General features: G+C 41.9%; 1 protein-coding gene across 2 annotated transcripts in view; it reads left to right on the top strand.

Annotated features, from left to right (window-relative positions):
* Positions 1-19,251, top strand: part of bbs9 (Bardet-Biedl syndrome 9) — a 165,174-nt gene that overhangs the window by 35,499 nt on the left and 110,424 nt on the right. For both annotated transcript variants that reach the window (XM_080471039.1, XM_080471038.1), the window contains exon 14: positions 9,706-9,810. In XM_080471039.1, coding sequence (XP_080327165.1) covers positions 9,706-9,810 — 105 coding nt within the window. The remainder of the gene's footprint in view (positions 1-9,705; positions 9,811-19,251) is intronic.

The raw sequence follows: 19,251 nt of genomic DNA, 5'->3' as shown, positions 1-19,251 counted from the left end.
GCATGCTTTCTGAACTCGTATAAAGTATGCACAAACAATTTTGGGCATTTGCAAAGAATATTTGGTACATTTACCATGGTTCTCTCATGCTCATCCCACAAACGCATGATAATTACAAACACTAACAGGCTTTCTGATGTTATAGGACTTTACTGACAAGGAGCATTGGCGTAACAAAGAAACACAAATTCCCTTGCTGTTTGTGATTAGAAAATGTGCAAATACATCATGCTTTTCTTGTTTGTCATTTCTAATTTCCCATGTTAGGAAAACCCGGGTTTGGGAAAAACCTTTCCTGAGCAAAGACAGCCCTCATTTCTGAACAGACAATGAAAAGTGTTCCAGTGAAAGCTCAAACTAAATTAAGAATACATTTATTGCAGAAGATGCCAAAACAGTATAGAAAAAAACTCTATGTGTCTGATTGGTTTGGTTCCTCTGAGCGTTTTCATCTTGGCGGCAGCGCTCAATCTTTCACTGTTTATATGGAGGATCAGAGGCTGTGAGTCACTGCACTGTCACATATTCACCATTAAAGAGATGCTTTGTTTACACCAGGTTAGGTGGCGGTCAAATGGGTCAAATGCAGAAGCCCCTGTCAAGCAAAACGCAGAGGAGTCACAGCCGTCAACACTACAGTCATTTAAGTACTTGCACATGCACAACGGACGTGTGAGCACACAGACTTTTCACTACAATGGACCAGTTAAATATAGACACACAGTGAAGCAGCCTGCTCCGTTTATGTCACGCTCTTTTGTGTTTCTGCTCACAGAAATCTGGATCTGGCATTCCGATATACTGTGCAGCAAAACATGCATGTAGCTCATCAATATAATTTATTCCTATCCCCCCCCCCCAGTGTTCCCCCCCTCAGTCTAGATGTCTATAAGTATAGAAGTACTGGCTTCATCTCCTTGGGCCTTCATGGAGCCAGAAGAGCTCAACACTGCAGCGGACCCTCAGAGTTCAGATCTGGTCGTTTCTCATCTGTTACAGTCCCGAAAAATTATGAGAGAAACATGATTAATAGAGTTCTTCTGAGTTTAAGTGAGAAGTGAGATGCAGGCTGCAGTCCAGTCACACAGTTAGCGTTTACTCTGTGATTTTGTCCAGAAAATTGCACCCTGCTTTATGGATTGCAGGGGAAGTGGCTGCTGAGCTGTCAATGGAATACCGACTTGGTGTAAACAGTACAGCGCGCACACTGATGTAAATCATGCCGAGTATCACCCATAAACATACAATAGGTAAAAAAAAAAAGAAAAAAGAAGACTTCCACTGCCAGGAAATGTTTAATTAGTTTTAATGATTGGCTGTTAAGGCACAAAGAGCGAGCCTGGCTTTACACCTCTGGAGTTGATGCCTTCTTTTTTTTTTTTCTTTTTTTTTCCCCTCAGAACTTCAAAAAGCTTGCCTGTTTCTGATCGCTATTAGTAGTCCGAGGGGGGGGGGGCAAACAGTTTGTAGGTGTGATGGAGAAAGAGCACAGAATCTTTATGCCAGAATCGGAAAAATGCTGAAATCTATGAAGCACGCATGAGTTTAATAGTTTTTGCGTGTTGACTTATTGAAATATTGTCTCTTCAATCAGCAGTCTGATTGACGTGTGTGTGTGTGTGTGTGTGTGTGTGTGTGTGTGTGTGTGTGTGTGTGTGTGTGTGTGTGTGTGTGTGTGTGTGTGTGTGTGTGTGTGTGTGTGTGTGTGTGTGTGTGTGTGTGTGTGTGTGTGTGTGTGTGTGTGTGTGAACCCATTGAACTTTTGGTTCATGAAGTTCTTTCCTAAACCTATACTGCGTACAGCCAACCGTAACTCACATTGGGTGGAAGGCAGCTTAGACTGGTGGACATTCATTCACATAGAAATAAACAACCCTCAGTGGAGATCTTATCACTGTGAGGCAGGAGTGTTCACCAGCATATTGTTCTCTTTTCTTAGTTTTATTTCTGTCATCATTATCAACCAGCAATTTTAAAGTCATCAGTTGATCTTAAACGCATGCTTTGGACGGTTGGAAGTGCTGACTACTACCATATTATGCTGCCTCTTCATTTTGTGGGAATTGTATTGGTTTTCTCCTCTTCACCCTAGCACCACTCTGATGTGATTGAATGACTCATTTAAACCCTTTAAAATATTAATAATATTATAAAGAATGCCAAAGGAAAAAAAGCAGTAACAACTAGCCGTGACAAAGTAATGCAGGTGTTTTGGGGAAAATGTGGCTGCAATTTAGGGAAACACTAGCAACACTAATACCTCCAACACCGCTGGTGTGACACATCCTCTTCCTGTTTATCATCTCTTTATCATTTTCCCTGCTTCACTCCATCATTCCCTCCATCCTACATTACTACATCCTGATAACCTTTCTGCACGCTTGCACAAATGGAAACATACAAACAAACTGCGTGCGTGCGTGCGTGCGTGCGTGCGTGCGTGCGTGCGTGCGTGCGTGTGTGTCCGTCCACACTTGTTTTGTCAGTGTGTGTTCGTTCACTCTAAGTACCAATGTCGCCTCCAGTTTATTTCCAAAGCGTTTGGTGGAGATTTGTCACAAAGTGCTTTACCAAAAACAAAGCAGGACCCAGAGCGGCGGTGTGTGAGCGGCGGTGTGTGAGCGGCGGTGTGTGAGCGGCGGTGTGTGAGCGTTGGTGTGTGAGCGGCGGTGTGTGAGCGTTGGTGTGTGAGCGTTGGTGTGTGAGCGTTGGTGTGTGAGCGTTGGTGTGTGAGCGTTGGTGTGTGCACGTGGAGAGCTGGCCGTGTAAGAGGAGGGGAGGTAGCGCCTTCTGACTTTTATTGTTATTTCAGTTTTTATTCGTCTCAGATGGCGACTCAATCCCCTGTTCACCACACACTGCCTCCTTTGTTCTCCCTCTTTCTCCCTCCCTCGCTACACTTTTTCTTTTCCTCTTTCCATCTTTTCCTTTCTCTGCTTCCTCTCTTTCATTTGTCATTTTGTCCTCCCGGTAGCCTTACTTCTTTCTACTCCTGCTCCCCTCGCCTTTCTTTTCCTTCTTTGAATCCCATATTTCCTCCGCTGCACTTCTTACCCTCGATTACTCTTCTCCTTATGGGTTTAATGCTGTTTTGTGGGCTGCACTTCCCCCGGGGGCATCGGAGGGGGTGGGTGTACAGCAGCAGGGCAAATCTTGGTCTCAGGGTGCATGGTGCCTTTTCCCAGCATGATTTTTACTCTTTTATTTGATATAAATTATAGTTGGAAGAGCAGAACTGAATGATTTTAATAAAAGCATATATGTGTGTGTCCTTGTAGTGTATATTTTATGACCGTTGCAGCCGAATATGAAAACTTACCAGGTATTTTGACTTAAATACATTATTTTAAGTCTCTATAGATCCCAGAAGCCATTAACACTAACTTCGTATTATATGAAAAACTTAACGTAATGTCCAACTAAGAATGAGCCGACAGGCTGATTATCGCAAACTTCATATAACCCAAATCCAAGACCACGTTTCCAGTGAAAATGCATCAATTTGTTTCAGAAGAGTTTCGTGTTTACACAGCAACATTTATAAAACGATGCCCGTTTCCATGTGAACAGCAGAGACTCTGTGAATGGTGTAGTTTTTAGGTATGGACACAAGTGGGTGCTGTTGTTGGTTTTTGTAATGAAACCACACACACACACACACACACACACACACACACACACACACACACACACACACACACACACACACACACACACACACACACACACACACACACACACACACACACACACACACACACACACATGCACACAGAGAACAATACACTATTAACAATAGCAGGTACGCGGACATTCGTATGGCCAGACGACCAAGTTGGATTGTTGTTGCGGTGGCTCTCCACCCTAACCGTACCAAGGACTGGGAGTCGTGATGCTCTGGAGGCTGCCACTGTTTTGTCTTGTCCATCTCGTCACGCATGTGCAGAAGAACTATTAACCACGGCCCAGTTGCGTATGCGCAGTAGCAGCGTGTCAGAAAAGTTGACTTTTTCCCCCCGTTTCCATGGAGACTAAGTCGAAGTGTTAAAAAAGTTGTTTTCTGTGGCCCTCACCAGCGTTGTCCTGTAAGTCAACTCTCAAAACTCAACAAAGTTGTGCATTTTCACTTGAAAAGGGTGTAATTCCTTCCTTCCTTCCTTCCTTTCTTCCTTCCTTCCTTCCTTCCTTCCTTCCTTCCTTCCTTCCTTCCTTCCTTCCTTCCTTCCGTACTTCATCTCCACATAAACAGTTCCAGTATGTATCCAAGACATTACTCAGTCCTCCATGTAATCCTTCCATGTCATCCACTTTTTATCAAATACACCATTGTTTAACCTTACACAATACGCCCATCACATGATTTATTTCAAGCCAAACTAAGATTGTCCGTCTTTGTGCTTAATTTTTCCAACATACATTACAGATAAGATATTTGAAAATGCATATCCTAAAGTAGTCTGTTTGTTGTTCTGCTATTTTGCCAGTGTCTCCTGTATTTCATACAAGTTCAATATTTAATTCTGCTCCCAATCTTGTTTCTAACTTTGACATTTTGTCATTAAGATGAATGATAAGAGAAAGTACAGACCCTACGCAGTGATCTGACCCAGCCGTACCCTGCACAGGTTAAAGGTCAACGCTCAGCAACACACTCATGGTGTCTGCCACTGGACGTTTCCACGTTTGAGACTCCACACCAGCGTTTGCACACAGCACTCGGCTAAACCAGTGGCAGAATGGGAATATACCAGAGCAGATTTATCTTCCATAGTTGTCTTGCTCCCAATGGTTTTTCCTTTTCTATATATTATTTGCACATGGCAGGGAAGGATGGACATGCACACATGCCTCCCGTCCTTCTCCTTGTGTGGTAGCAATCCCAATCTCCACCCCTCTTGACCTCTGACTTTTCTTTCTAAAAGTCTGTAGTCCCTTTAACCTGACCTGTCAAGTACTGTAACCTGAGCCCTGATTGTTGATAGCGTGTGGCCTCCAAGACTTTTCCTTACCCATAATACTTTGAACTCTTGGTGTAAAAAAATCCTACATCTCTTCACGTGAAACCTTCAGCTGTACGTTGTGATGAGGGTCAAACGCTGCAGACTTTGTCCACATGAGAATTTGAGACAAAAGGAAGATGAGATTTAAAGGTCGTTTGTTGTTTTGATGTGACTCCATTGTTTTCACTGCAGTCTGACTCAGATCCGACATAAAGAGTGAAAATAATGTTCTCACGCAATCATTGCTGTTTGAGTTTGCATGCGTTTTGCAGGTGTTCATTTAACCTCGAGCACAATAATGCTTTGATGGACAGCCGGAGTGTTTCACTGCTTGTGTCCACTATAGAAACACTGGGAAAATGACATTTCATGACATGAACTTGGACGTGCTGGTGGAGGAAGTGAACAAACATGTTAGAGCGTTACAGGAAATGAGCTTGAATTTGGCTGATAAAAGTGTGGCGAGCACTCTCGAATCACAACAAAATGATCCCCAGTTCCAGTCTTGGCTTTGACGTCTTTCCATTTGGAGTTAGTGTGTGCGTGTTCTCCAGTTACCGCCCTGCTTCTCAGTCAGCCGGGATAGCGTCGAGTCCCCCGCAAAACTTTGTGAAATGAAGTGCTGTAAAAGATTGGAGACAGTAAACACACTCTACAGAGAAAAACATAAACACCTCAACAAACACCTTTTATTGTTTTTAAACAGAGATTTATTGTATTTTGGATATCACAAATATGCAAAAGTACATACAATTGTACATAATGCCATTGTATCACTAAAAACACAAAAAATATCTTAAAGTAAATTCTCTGCATAAATCTGCGTTCATATAAATGCTATGATAAACATTACATTTGCTTTTAGCTGTACATGTTACGTTTGTGTAATTAATCGATCTTTCAGCATTACCTCCTTCTAGTATTTTGCACATTTGGGTAGAAGTGCCATGTTGTATTTACATGTTATTTCAAATCTGGTCACAACTGTGGCGTCTCTAAACAAGGACCTCGACCTGAAACTGCTCAGGAAAAGCATCTGAGGTCAAACTTGTGGAAAATGAAAAATGTAGATCATATCCACATGTTATTCTTTTTGCCCATTTATCAGATGCAATCGTCCCTTTTATATCCTGTCGGACACTTCTCAATTTCCAGATGAGCACAAAGCAAACGAGCAGCATGTCAACCAAACTACTATATTGGATGAGAAGATGGAGAAGTGGTAGATGAAGGTAGAAGCAGGTAAAAGGTAAAAGGACGGGAGGAACCTGCCAGTAGGAAATGTGCAGAAGCAATGAAAAAGTTGCAAATGAAAGCAGTCATTTAGGGTGAAAAGGGAGAGTCTGGAGAGACCGGGGGAAATAAAGGTGGAGGAGGAGAGGCGGCGGAGTGGGGGATTCCAGCCCCCTTTGTGAAATGTGTTTTTGTTGGCAGTGGTGCTAATGGTTAAATGTGCCTGAGAACACTGGGACCAGTCTGAACCGCCTCGCCGGGTCGGACCTGGAGGTCACGCTGGCTGACAAGCTACCTGGTGCTCGCAGGTCCGACGCCCACGGCACCGCCCTGACCTGTCCAGATGTGCCTGAATATATGATGACAAGCCAAGGAGAAGAAAGGAGACGGAGGGAGAAGAAGAGGGATTACTTTGTGTCCTCTTTGGTCTTGTTTGTTGGTCTTAATGGGCCTGGGAACACTTAAGGCACTTAAACCAGTCTGACCAGTGTGACCTTCAGGGCTCACGGGTTAAAAGCCTTCTGATGACAGACGGAATGAAAGAGAGGGAGGAAAGTGGAAAGAAAGCAAGAAAGAGAGAACTATTGAGAATATAGGTGGAGAATAGATAGAGAAGCAGTAAGGATGCAGAGGAAGTAGAGAAAGAGGAGCAGAAAAAAGAACCTTTGGGATGAGTTGTAATGGTATAGAGATCCTGATTGGAGGACTTTATTAGTCTGTGATGTATTTTTTATTTGATAATTTATTTTATACTTTCCTGATTCGTCCAAATGATGATCTGAATGGCCATAAAGAATTATGAGATTTCATTAGTTTTTTCTTGAATGTAAATTCCTTCGTTGTCGACACTACATGGGACCTTGTATTTCTACTATTCAAATGATGATTGAATGCACATTTTTTATCAGCCTATGGTAATTTCATTACATTCTCTGAGCTCTATGGTGTCGAAAGGTAGTTTATTACATTCATGTCAAAACTACCACCATCTGACTGCTTAGCAGAAATGTTTATACAAAATAAAATGTGGTTGTGGCTTCATGTTGTTGGTCCTTTGGGCTCCTGGACAGTGAGTCAGAATCTACCTCTAACTTTGATGGTTTAAAGCTTTAAGAACCGTCAGACGCTCGATCGTTTACATTAAAAATGTGATGCCTGGGATCAATCAGATAATCATCATGATCACATCTAATATGTTTAAATGCAAAAACTGAAGACATGGTTTATATGTGTCAATCCACTGTTGGGTTTCTTTACTAGGATGCACCTATTTGGTCTCGTCTTGCGGATTATGCTTAATGTCTGAGCTTACCGATCACTATAGTGTCACAAAGTCACTCCTGAAGGGGTTCTATGTTGACTTGTTGCTGTTGTTGACATGTATACATGCACAATGACACCAGAGTGTTTGTGGAGAACTCTAATCATGTCCTTCTAACTTCTCCTGCCTGTATTTAACTAAATAAGTATTTCACATTCTGCTGTTTCCACTATCTGATATCTTTAGACATCTGACAGAGATCATATCCCTTACATCTTTTTTTCATGTTGTCTGGTTCAGTACTACAATAAGCACTCATTATTAATGCATGTTAATGTAAAGCTAATCAAATACAACTAAATTGGGCAATTGAGAATAGTATTTAGTTTGCCGTCTTTGTCACAGGAATTGTAGTTTTTAGCTAATCAAGTCATTTTATGGCTCATTATTAGAGAACATTAGTGTACATGTTCCCCCCACAGTTCCTACAATTTCTCCACAGTTTGTCAGAGAAATCATCTTAATTTCCACCCGATAATGGATTTAAAGATGGGCTGCCAGCAATGATAAATCAATCTTACTATTGAGAAATGATAAAATAGGGTCTGAGGAAAGGCTGAGAAGAAGAGGAGGGATAACCTGCGGAAGAAAGAGAAATATAGTGGAGGAGATTGTAAGTGAGAGGATAGAGCAACAGAAAGTGTCTGGTTTTTCTTGTTTATCTTCTCTTCTATCCATCATTGTCTCCTCTTTCATCTCCTCTCATCTATCTTGTCTCCTCCTGATTTGTCCGTCTTCAACTCAAGTGACTGTGTTAAAAAAACAAAAAAAAAAGTTGTGTATTTTTCTACATCTCTTGCTCAAATATAGAAATGCACAATATTCATTTACAGAGAAACTTCTCTAATACTGTCTGTCTCCTCTTATGATGCGTCCATTAGTGCACATACACACATACTTGGGATTCAGTCACCTGTAACAGAGCGAGCTCAGGAACATCATGCCCCATTACACCGCCGTGTGTGTGTGTGTGTGTGTGTGTGTGTGTGTGTGTGTGTGTGTGTGTGTGTGTGTGTGTGTGTGTGTGTGTGTGTGTGTGTGTGTGTGTGTGTGTGTGTGTGTGTGTGTGTGTGTGTGTGTGTGTGTGTGTGTGTGTGTGTGTGTGTGTGTGTGGCCATTAGCTGTAATATATCCTTTCCTCTCTGTCTGTATTTGATCCCTGCTTTTTCTCCCCAGCTTGTTTTCTCTCTCTCTCTCTCTCTCTCTCTCTCTCTCTCTCTCTCTGGGAATTTGAAGGGAAGCTACAAGTCATCGCCCCTCACACGCGAGTGTCTGCGCACACACACACGTTACAGTTGTGCCTCGGGTTGTTAATCCTGTTTCCTCTCTCCACATGAGCTGAGTGTGAGCGTTTGCGTGTTTAGGTTGAGGAGTCTGGTTAGCCTCGGCCGTACCGTATCCTGTTCTGTCCACGCCTCAAGAAAATGCTGACTCTTGCAGTTAGCACGTGTTTCCTTCCTTCTTCATCATTCAGTGTTTCTCGTTAAAGAGAGCTGTAATGAAAAACTCAAAATTACATCAACGCCTGCAATTACACAGATTTATTAAAAGGGAAACTCCTGTTATGCAATCTGATGCTTCACTACTGAAATAGTAGTGAACAAGGGAACTCCAGGTCAGACCTACTGTCCTCCTCACTGCTCAGCAGAGCCGGTAGTAAACCTCCAGGCCTCTACACAGCGGCCTGTCACTAATCAACCCGAGGTGGGCTCTGCTGGTCCTGGAGGGGTTCGTATAGTTTTAACATTTCACCCTGATTGTAATGAGATTTGTGATGACCCATTTATTAAATTCAAGTGCACTTGGCTTGGAAGACTTTCAAAGTGCAAGAAATAAAAGGTTCTCACCCCGTTAGGCGAACGTAACGCAGCTACTCATGGTTGACGGTTTACCGAAGCTGCACACAGTTCATTGTCTGTCCTGAAGGCCTAAAGGTGAAACACATATCAAGCAGAACATATCTTAGGAGTGTAGTTGTGATATTAATGTGTGACACCCTGTCTGCCAGTTGGGAAGAACGTTATGACAGTTTTTACTGCTAATGGATTCACTTTTATATCAATGTCTCAATGCAGAGCTGCACTGACCACTCATAAAGCACAATCCTCCCTTCGATCTTGTTGTTGACATTGAATTGTCTTCTTGTTTCAGGTGTTGGCTCACACACAGTCGTGGAGTTTTCAGCTTTCCTCAATGGTGACTACCCTCCAGCTGATCTGAGCGGAGACATCACTGTGTCCTACAGCTCGCCAACAGGTACAAAGACGCTCCCTGTCACTCATTTCTGTGTGTCGTCGTGTCATATTACCTCTAATTCATGAAAAACAATGTTGTGTCAAAAGTATGTTTCGGTCACATCATAAAGCAGTGTTTAGCTTTTAATAATATTTAATAATAAGTGTTGAGTATTTCCTATGAAAAAGGAAAAAAGCACCATATGCCGCCTTACTTTTTACTAAACTTTTCAATTTGCACAGTGAATAATGTGCTGAGAAAAAAGGACTATTGTCAGAATTGCATTTCATTCTATCAAGACCATTCCAAGAAGTTTAATGGAAAGTTATATTGTGGGAACTACAACTGCTGCAGGACGCACTTTATTTTCTCAAAAGTATTTGTGTAGTACATAAACAATAGCTTTGATTTATGAGCGCTGCCTGCATACCAATAGGATATTGATTTCTTTCTGCACCTGTTACCTTAGCAAACAGGTGTTATGGGAAGTTCTGCATGGCTGCCAGGAAGTGGGGGAGTGAGTAGATGACTTACTGTTGAAGATACATGATGGGCATCCATAACATAGTGAATCAGTCTTTGACCTGATCCACAGGATGTTAATGTGCAGCACCACAATGATTAAGCTATTTACATGAAAACTTCCTAATGATGTTCAGTACCTCCCCTATTCACAGGTAATAAGATCAATTTCCAATGTTAAGTACTTTGGCAACACTGGCTGACTTGACTCTTCATGTCATGAGCCGTCACCTTTAAAGTTTCCAGCCACTTTTGTACTCTTGGTTATTTATTTTATCTTATGTCATCCTTATATTCCATTATGTACTCAGGCTACACTCACATACGCCAAGCCGCTGACAGTACTACAATGAAGAAATGGTCTCATTACGCAGTTGGTCAGAATGTCCTCCCACTTCAGTACTTTGTCTCTTTAAGCCTCCTTTCTTATTGGTTACACAAATTCTTGTGGCAAATGATGCAACGATGCGTCTGTGTGTCTTGACAGAGCATAACATGTGTGCAATTATCTCTAATGGAGTATTCACTTTACTCTCCAGCACAGCTTCAGTCAAATCCAGCCTTCACATCATGCACATCTGGTTTCACATCACTTTGTTCGACAGCAATATGCAAAGTCATGGACAGACATGGAGATGATTGAATTTGGTCCGATCGCATGTGAAGTTAGCTACCTGAGTAAATATGACTTCCCCACCAGCTTTAAGAATTCACCTTCCATCGGTGTTGTGTGGCAGAGCTGAACTCCAGCTGGGAACTGACTGCTGACTTGACGTAAAGGCAGCCGGGCTGCTTCCAGGTTCATCCCTCTGCTGCCTGCAGGCATCTGTTTCCAGGCCCGCCAATGTTTCTGGAAGATATTACTTTCCATTGAAAACCAACAAAACCACTCTTTATTTCAAATGTCACAGAAAAAAAAAAAGATTTATTTCAGCATTTGTTCAGAATTCAGGTCATGAAATAGAAATCTAATGTTTTCATGCTATTGTTTCCTTTGGGTTACATTTGCTTTGGCAGGCTGGCTTTGGTGGAACAGTTTCCCTCCCTAGAAGCACATTTAATGTGAAATGTCTGGAAATACTGCAAGTGCTTGTTTTTTGTTCAACTTTATTGTGAAGCTAAAAATAGCTGATGAGTATTGCAATGGGCCTTATGAGCCAAGCAGCAGGGGCAAAGTGTGCAGAGAGTGAGCACTGTCACCTTGGATGGGAGCTGCTGGACTGCTGGTAGATTTAAAGGAGGTTTATTGCAGGTTGGAGGAAGAACATACATTACATGCTGGAAAAAAAGAGGAGAGGTGACGGACAAAGTTAAAATTAGGGGAAAGAGGTGGGGCGGAGAAAGGGAGATGGTATACATACATTTGGGTGAAAAGAAGAAAAGAACTGGGACCGAGAGAAAGAAGACGAGGACAAGCAGAAGAAGCAGCTGAAGATAAACTGATAGAGGACAGAGAAACGCACAGTTCAACATTTCAGCTTGAGTTGAATGGATTTGTTTTGCTGGGCTGTGGACTTGTTCTGTAAGAACTCAGCTCTTGTTGACCGTTTATCAGGCATTTACTGAAATATCACACTTGGAGTTTTATTTAAGGATACATTAATACTTTAAAGTCAGAATCAAACACTGATGTTAGGAAAAACCCACGTTATTTTGTATATGCTGTTTAATTGTCCTACTATATGATGCATCGTTTGCAAGAAGAAGAACAAGAACCCGAAGGCACATTTTTAAATTAGTTTATCATATTTTCAGGTTGAATTCATCAGTCAGATAAACTGACAGGAAGGAAAACAACTTCTGCTAGAATGAGGAGGAAAATACCAACATGAAAACACATCTTAGTGTTTCTTTAATGAAATAATGAATCATGTATTATATTATTATTAGTTTATTTTTCTTGGTTTGACAAGCCAAGAGCTACCAAATGGAGCATTTTGGATGGCGGGTTCTCTAAACAGAAATATTTCCGTCGGTCATGGAGTCGATCCCAGCTGCGGCCTATCAGAGGGCAGGGTCCACTCAGAGGTCATGACCCCTTCGTATGGCTAACACAGTTAATCACTCACTGCACAGGTCAATTCAGTCACCAACCAAAGGACCAAACAGAAAGATTAGAGGCAGTGGCAGATGATCCTCTGTGGCCCCGGAGGGAGCAGCTGGAAGAGGGAGAAAAATGACTCAAAATGTTTAGCACACTTTTTACTGTGTGTAAGAATAGTGTGGCTGAATGTGGGTTTCTGTGTCGCTTCTGCTGAGAAATATCTCAGGTTTGATAGAAATAATTGCGTTAGTGAGTTTGTGGAGAGGTCACAGCCCGGTCAGCCAGTGTCGGCTCCTGCACACAACCACTACTGACTTCTGGTTTTGTATTACGCCCAGTAACGAGCAACGTGATTGGTCAATTGACACCATGTGGTATATACTTTTCGAAAGACGGTTTCTGATTGGTTCGTAATTCTCTAAATCGTCCTGATGCGTTCAAATGCTGAAGCAGAGAGGAGGAATTTCCTTTCCAAGATGCTGAGGAATTCTATCTGCAGAATCCACATGGGTGGTAATAATTATACAGACCTATGATCCAAAATGAAATGTGAAAAGGAAATATATTACTCTTAAGAACCAAATACATTTTGGACACCCATCATTTTTGGATGGACACCCAAAACACCAATTTCTGCCTGAAACCATGTAACACGGGGTATTTCTTTGGGGGGTGGGGGTGTGAATCCCTGCTAATACACTGCAGTGGCCCAGCCAGCATGTAGAGTCCTCTCTCCTCTAAGCTCTGCACGCAGTCACCTTTAAAAGTGAATGTAAAGCTTTGTGGTTGGAGCTCCGCGGTTTTGTGTTCCTCCAGTGCTAATCTCCCCGTGACGTCTCATCATCTAAATGCTTCCCCGGCTTGAGAGGAATTTATCACTTTCACTATTACTTTCTTTCTCTCTCTACTCTCAGCCAAAGGTGATGATTATGCCCTCACACCACATAACACCGTCCCACCTCCAGGCTCCTCCGGCCTCTTTAAGCCCTACAAAGGCTTTGACATTTAAGACGACTGTTGACTTCTTAAGCCCTTCAAAGGAGGATCGATGGTTGCAGGAGACGTTACAATCCAGAAAGAATTTCATTAGTGCCCCTCTGTGATTTTCCTAATACCTTTAGGGTGGGCTTTACACAAACATGCTAGAGGAAGGATCAAGCGGTAAAGTTGGCATTTACAGTACATTGTTGGCTAGTACACAATGGGTATCTTCATCTGAGCAGTCAAAGATAAGTTGTGACTGTGCGGATACTTTCCATTAAACACAGCCAGCCATGATTCACTGGTTACTAGGCCAATTCGTGTGGAAACCTAGGAAGCTCGCTGGCAGGCCTGATTGTTTTTCTCCTGTTTTATTGAGCTTGCCAGAGTGACCAGCGTCTCCACATGTTGATGTCTCCAGGACGCTGCAGTATTTTTCTTGGGTCCGTCCTCTTTTGATGACCAGCTCTGGAACCCTTGTGGGAGGACCTTTTGTCGGCCGGCTGATGCTGGTGCTGCTCACTGCCTCTGCCAAGCAGATCGTGTTGTTCTCTTTCTTTGTTAGTGTTCACTGTATAACAGCAGCTGAGAAACACATTTGGAGGAATGTAAAGCAGCGAGCCAGGGAATAAGGGACTCCGTTTTTCTCCAGTTGTTGCTTTTCTCTACAATGTAGGGCACTTTTATTTAATTCAACACAATCAATTCTCATCAGCTGCTTTAAAAAAAACCTGCTGGATCCAGTGTACTGTGGCGTTATGTTTCTTACTTGTGTACACATAGAGAAATGTACCTGGAGTCAGTGGATGATGAAGGTTTATCTTCAATATCTGCATCTACTGCAGCTGATGGGGATCCTAATAAACTAAACTGAACTGAACTAAGAACACACTGCTTCTACTCAGTGTATTTTCTAGTTGAGGGCAATAACATTATTTTTCTCCTCGTAGTGACGACGCAGGGCTCTTCAACTAGACGTATGAGGTTCTGTGAATGAAGCAAAGCTGTTACCTCTCATGCATTGAATGTGAAAGTCGTGCAACAACCAGTGAACTAACACTGTTTCTGCTTTAAAGTTGTAAAACATTTAGTTTTGGTCCCCATGTTCTTACCTATGCCTTCTATTCAGCTATTAACAGTTCTTAGCTCCCTCCTGATTGTCAAAAACATTCCTGCCCTATTCTTTCATCATACGTTGCACCTTTTGTGCTCATATACAGACATTATCACCGTGATCAGTATTTTCATTGATTTGATTATGTTTTGATACCCGAAGCTTTTGTTCATCTTACATTCATTTCCTCAGACTTGGCCATTTCTTAAAATGCCAATCAGTTCAAGTAATTTCAGAAGTCAATGCAGCTTAGCCAAGAAAAAAATAAAAGAATAAATAGTAAAACAAACAAAAGCGTCTCCCACGATTCAGCAGACTATTGGCTTCAGGGCTGAAGGAATTTAAATAAATTCAGAAGGAGGGATGTGTTCCTGTTGGGAGCTTTTTAAACCACCTTCCTCCCCCACAGTGGGCTCAAGTCTCCTTTCTGGACGTCATTTATCTTGGCGCAGAACTTCACAACAATGTTGAGGCACTTCTGGTTATTAAATGAAGGAACAACAAAATGTTAAAATGCTAAAAAAGAAGATGCACAGAATGTCATGACTGACTGAGTGAGTTCCTCAGCCCTCATCCCTGCTTCACAACACATCAAGTTTGAAGTTTCCATAGATCTGAGTGTGTCAACAATCTCAGCATGTTCTCCATGAAAAGATCCAGCTTTAGCTTTTCTGCAGTTTTGTTTTTTTTGGGGAAATTTGTATCAAGCTTCTTTACTTTCAAAATATTCTAAGAAATATTTCATCACACCAGGTAACTCAGTCAGGTAGGACACCGCCGTGGTCTGATTCTGACATTTACACTTCGTTCATTTCAGTTTCAAGTTTAATTTAGCTTCCAGTTCAGCTAAAAATATGTCCTTTTAAAGGACTTTTGGGAATGTGTACTTGCCAAAGTGTGAAAGCTTTTGGAGAGGAGGACTGTCAGACTGGAACTGAACTATTGATGTAAACAGTTGAGCAACATCCCACACTGAAATATCTTATTTTTGGTTTGATGTTCATCTGTTGTAACCGCACATCTTCCAGAGGGTCCAAGGTTTTGTTTTGACCCAGAGGTTTTAATAAAATATCTGCTGGCTGCTGACAGTCACGACACTTTCAAAAGTCATATCAATTCCCACCACTGAATGGAGCGTGATGGAGTCGACCAGAGGGAGGTCAAAGGTCAGCTCGGCAAGAATCCTGGCATATAAACACAGATACAAGCGGAACAGAAATATTTCTAGTGTTTCACTTCAGCAGTGTCACATGGAATCAAAGCATGTTTGAAAGACAGTGCCTCACAGGTACAACACCCCCAGTGTGAGCGCCAGCAGGCCGCCGTTTCCCAGAACACGCCAGTGAGGTGTCAACTCAGGGAAGAAAATACATTTTTCACTTCCTCCTTCATTTAGACAATGCAAGAACGTTGATTCATTCAGAGAAAAGGTGCCGAAAATGTCAAGAGTGAATGTTTGGAAAGCTGAGGTATTTCATTGCCAAGAATCTTTAACCCTTTATGAGACACTTTGAAACTCTTGGGGATGAAAAACGTCGTCACTGACGTGTGAAAGGATATTGAAGACTGTGTTTAAGGCTTTCACCACAACCTTTCAAGAGAAAACACCTCGTCTTTGTGGACGTTTTGAAAAGGATTTTTGTAATGAAAGTAGAGAACAATGAGCTAGACACATTAACAATAGGAGCTACATTCATATGGACAGGCCACCAAGTTGGATTGTTATTAGGGTGACTGTCAAAATAAAACGACCAAGTCCCAGGAGAATATAGACTGGAAGTCCTGGCACTCTGGAGGAAACATTGTTCTTATTGCCCATCCATACCATTTACTGAGAACGTGGTGCGCTAGTGGTAGTTTTCCTTTACCATGGGAGTCGTTTTCAGAAAGTTGCCTCTTCAGAGGCTCAGAGCACCGATGTCGTGTAAACGGACTCCTAAACAACACAAAAGTTCTGTGTTCTGATTCAGTTTGGACCTGCCGTCACTGTCGCTTGTCTTGTGCACAATGTATGAGGTTGGTAGTGTTCACATGAAGTAAGAAATGTGCTTTTAGAAAAGTGTCACACAGAATCTTCAGCAGTTCTTACACTTACAGTCACTTACACCAGTTCAGAAAGGTGTAAGTGATGAACGCTCGGCTGATAAAGGTTAAAAAGGTGAAGGGAAGTTCAGCAGATCTGTACTCAGTCATAGAAAAGCTCCTTTTTCAACCCTCTCAGCTATTATTGATATAATAAAAGCTCACAGTCATGAAACACTCAACTGAGGTTTTTCTTTCTGCCGCACCAGGTAATGGATCCTGAATCACTGGTTTCATCCAGCTTTATTTCTCAGCTGCTAAAGGAGATTTCAGAACAGGAAAAGACTAATTGAACATGTGCTGGCAGCCAGCCAGACATGGCTACTGTGTGTGTGTGTGTGTGTGTGTGTGTGTGTGTGTGTGTGTGTGTGTGTGTGTGTGTGTGTGTGTGTGTGTGTGTGTGTGTGTGTGTGTGTGTGTGTGTGTGTGTGTGTGTGTGTGTGTGTGTGTGTGTGTGTGTGTGTGTGTGTGTGTGTGTGTGTGTGTGTGTGTGTGTGTGTGTGTGTGTGTGTGTGTTTGAGGCGTCCTTTACATTTAACTGAAGCTTTCACTCAACATTGACACTCTTAGTTCAGTCTCACTTTTCTTTTTTCTTCATGTCTCTTCCTCTTTGTGTTGTTTTAGTCTTTTCATTCCCCCCCTCCCTCCAGTTCAGCTCTTTCTGTCTTTTATTTGGCAGTGCGTTGCAGTAATCTGAGCCTCAGACAAGGTAATGACAGGAGTTAACGTTCCAACATCAGATAACTTCTGCTCACTGTGAAGATTTAACAGGGAGAAGTTGGCTTGTTGTTGATCGTGTGTTTAAGGTGGCTCAGCCATCTCGCTGTGTTGCAACACATTTACTTCATAAGCTGGTTATAATATACATTCAAAGGGGAAGTCTGAATTAGAACATCTCATATTCAGGGTGCAATGTTGGGAAGAAACAAAGCTGAGAAATATTCCTAACAAGGACCGATGACCAGGAGTGAGGAGGGTTTCTATTCCCATCATACCTCCATGTTTTAAAAACAAATCATGATAATAAAAAAATGAATGACTGAAGCTTAAAACTAATATTAATTATGTCCTTCCATTCATAATGTATGGACTTGTTTGTGCTGTGGGAGAAGACCTGGGGGGGGCGCTCACACAGACACTCCTCCCCTCCTGGACTCAAACCAGTACTTTTCTACTGCGTTACAAGAGAGCTAACCACTACTCTTACTTTTTAAAACTGAATTGCATTGAATTATAGGATGACATAGTAACATGATGAAATAGGAGTTGATGCAAAATCTTAATGGTGGTTTTATTATTTTTTGTTTATACGATCAAATGTTTGTACTCAGTATCGTCACACCTCTGGCACCATTACATTTTGCTCCTTTCAAATACACACCTTAAGTTTGGTAGATATTAGAGTTACAGGCCGATATAGAAGGACCAGCCCACCTGATAGAAGAAGCCTCAGAACGCTTTTGAGCTGGGGTTCCTCAGGGCTCCATCCTCGGGCCTCCTTTGTTCAACATCAACAGATGACACGTTGCTCTATTTAGCAGTCAGTGAATCACTACAACCTACTATACCTACTGAGTAGGTGCATCAATGAAATTCTTTTGTGGATGTGTCAAAGCTTTTTCCATCTTAACCCAGGAATGGCAAAGTTGTACTGTATTGCTGACTTTTCCTGAGTCCACAGCCTGATTTATGTGAACATTACAGTTTCAGTCCTGCGTCAGGAAGAGCGAGGCAGAGGTACTGCAGGAAAGAGAGGCAGCCCAAGGAACCGTGACTTTCATCAGATTTAATAAGACGTGAACTTTTTGACTCAGCGTTTCGCTGCCTTTTCATTGGCTTACATCTGGCCATCTGCTTCTCATTCACTTTCGCAGGAAATCCTTTTTTGACCAATCAAATCGGCGCTTAATCTGCCAGTCTTCTATGACTGGAGCCTAAAGGTTAGAGAAGCAGTACTCTGACTTTTCAAATCTGAGAGCAGCTGGGAAAACATGTCGGCAAGGAAGTGGTATCAGAGATTCTCTGGCTCAGAAAAAGGCTCAAATTGCAAGCAGTTTGGTTTTTAGAGTGAAGTGTCTCTCCTTCTGCCCAGCACACACGTCTATGAGAGAGATATTCTACTCCTCCATACAGGAGACGCATATTTTTATATAACTCCTCAAATCTGAGCTTACTGTGTTCGTGTGAGAAAGTCCAGCAGATGTGATGGATATGAAGGAAATCATGGTCTAAATAATGTGCTCATCTATTCCGTTGGACTTTTACAGAACTATATTCTATTAATCAACAACTTTCATCACAGTTCATTTGGGAATGGAGAAAAACTCAACTTTATTTAGTGTGGAAAACATTGTGCAGCTGTACTTCGTCTTGAAAAGTGTTTAGATCATAAATCAACAGGTTACAACATGATATGATGTTAAATGACATGGAACTATATGAAACAACGTGGTACACCATGATCCATTATAATGCAAAACAATACAGCAGAATAAAAGGAAGCAACACGACAAAATAGGAAAGAATTATGTACGTTACAATATGAGACGGTGCTACAGGACACGCTACAATGCAATATGATACACAATACAGCACACGTCTATTTATTGATTTTATTTGTTCATTTACTTATTCAAAATAAAAGCCCAAAACACCTTTGAAGTAAAAGTCTTTGTTTAATGAAAATACACCAAAAACCTAAAAAATGGATATTTAGGGA

The sequence above is a fragment of the Lipophrys pholis genome (assembly GCF_963383615.2).
Source record: "Lipophrys pholis genome assembly, chromosome: 9".
NCBI classification, from domain to species: Eukaryota; Metazoa; Chordata; class Actinopteri; order Blenniiformes; family Blenniidae; genus Lipophrys; species Lipophrys pholis.
The sequence above is the reverse complement of the archived record's forward strand: the minus strand, read 5'-3'. Positions and strand labels throughout refer to the sequence as shown.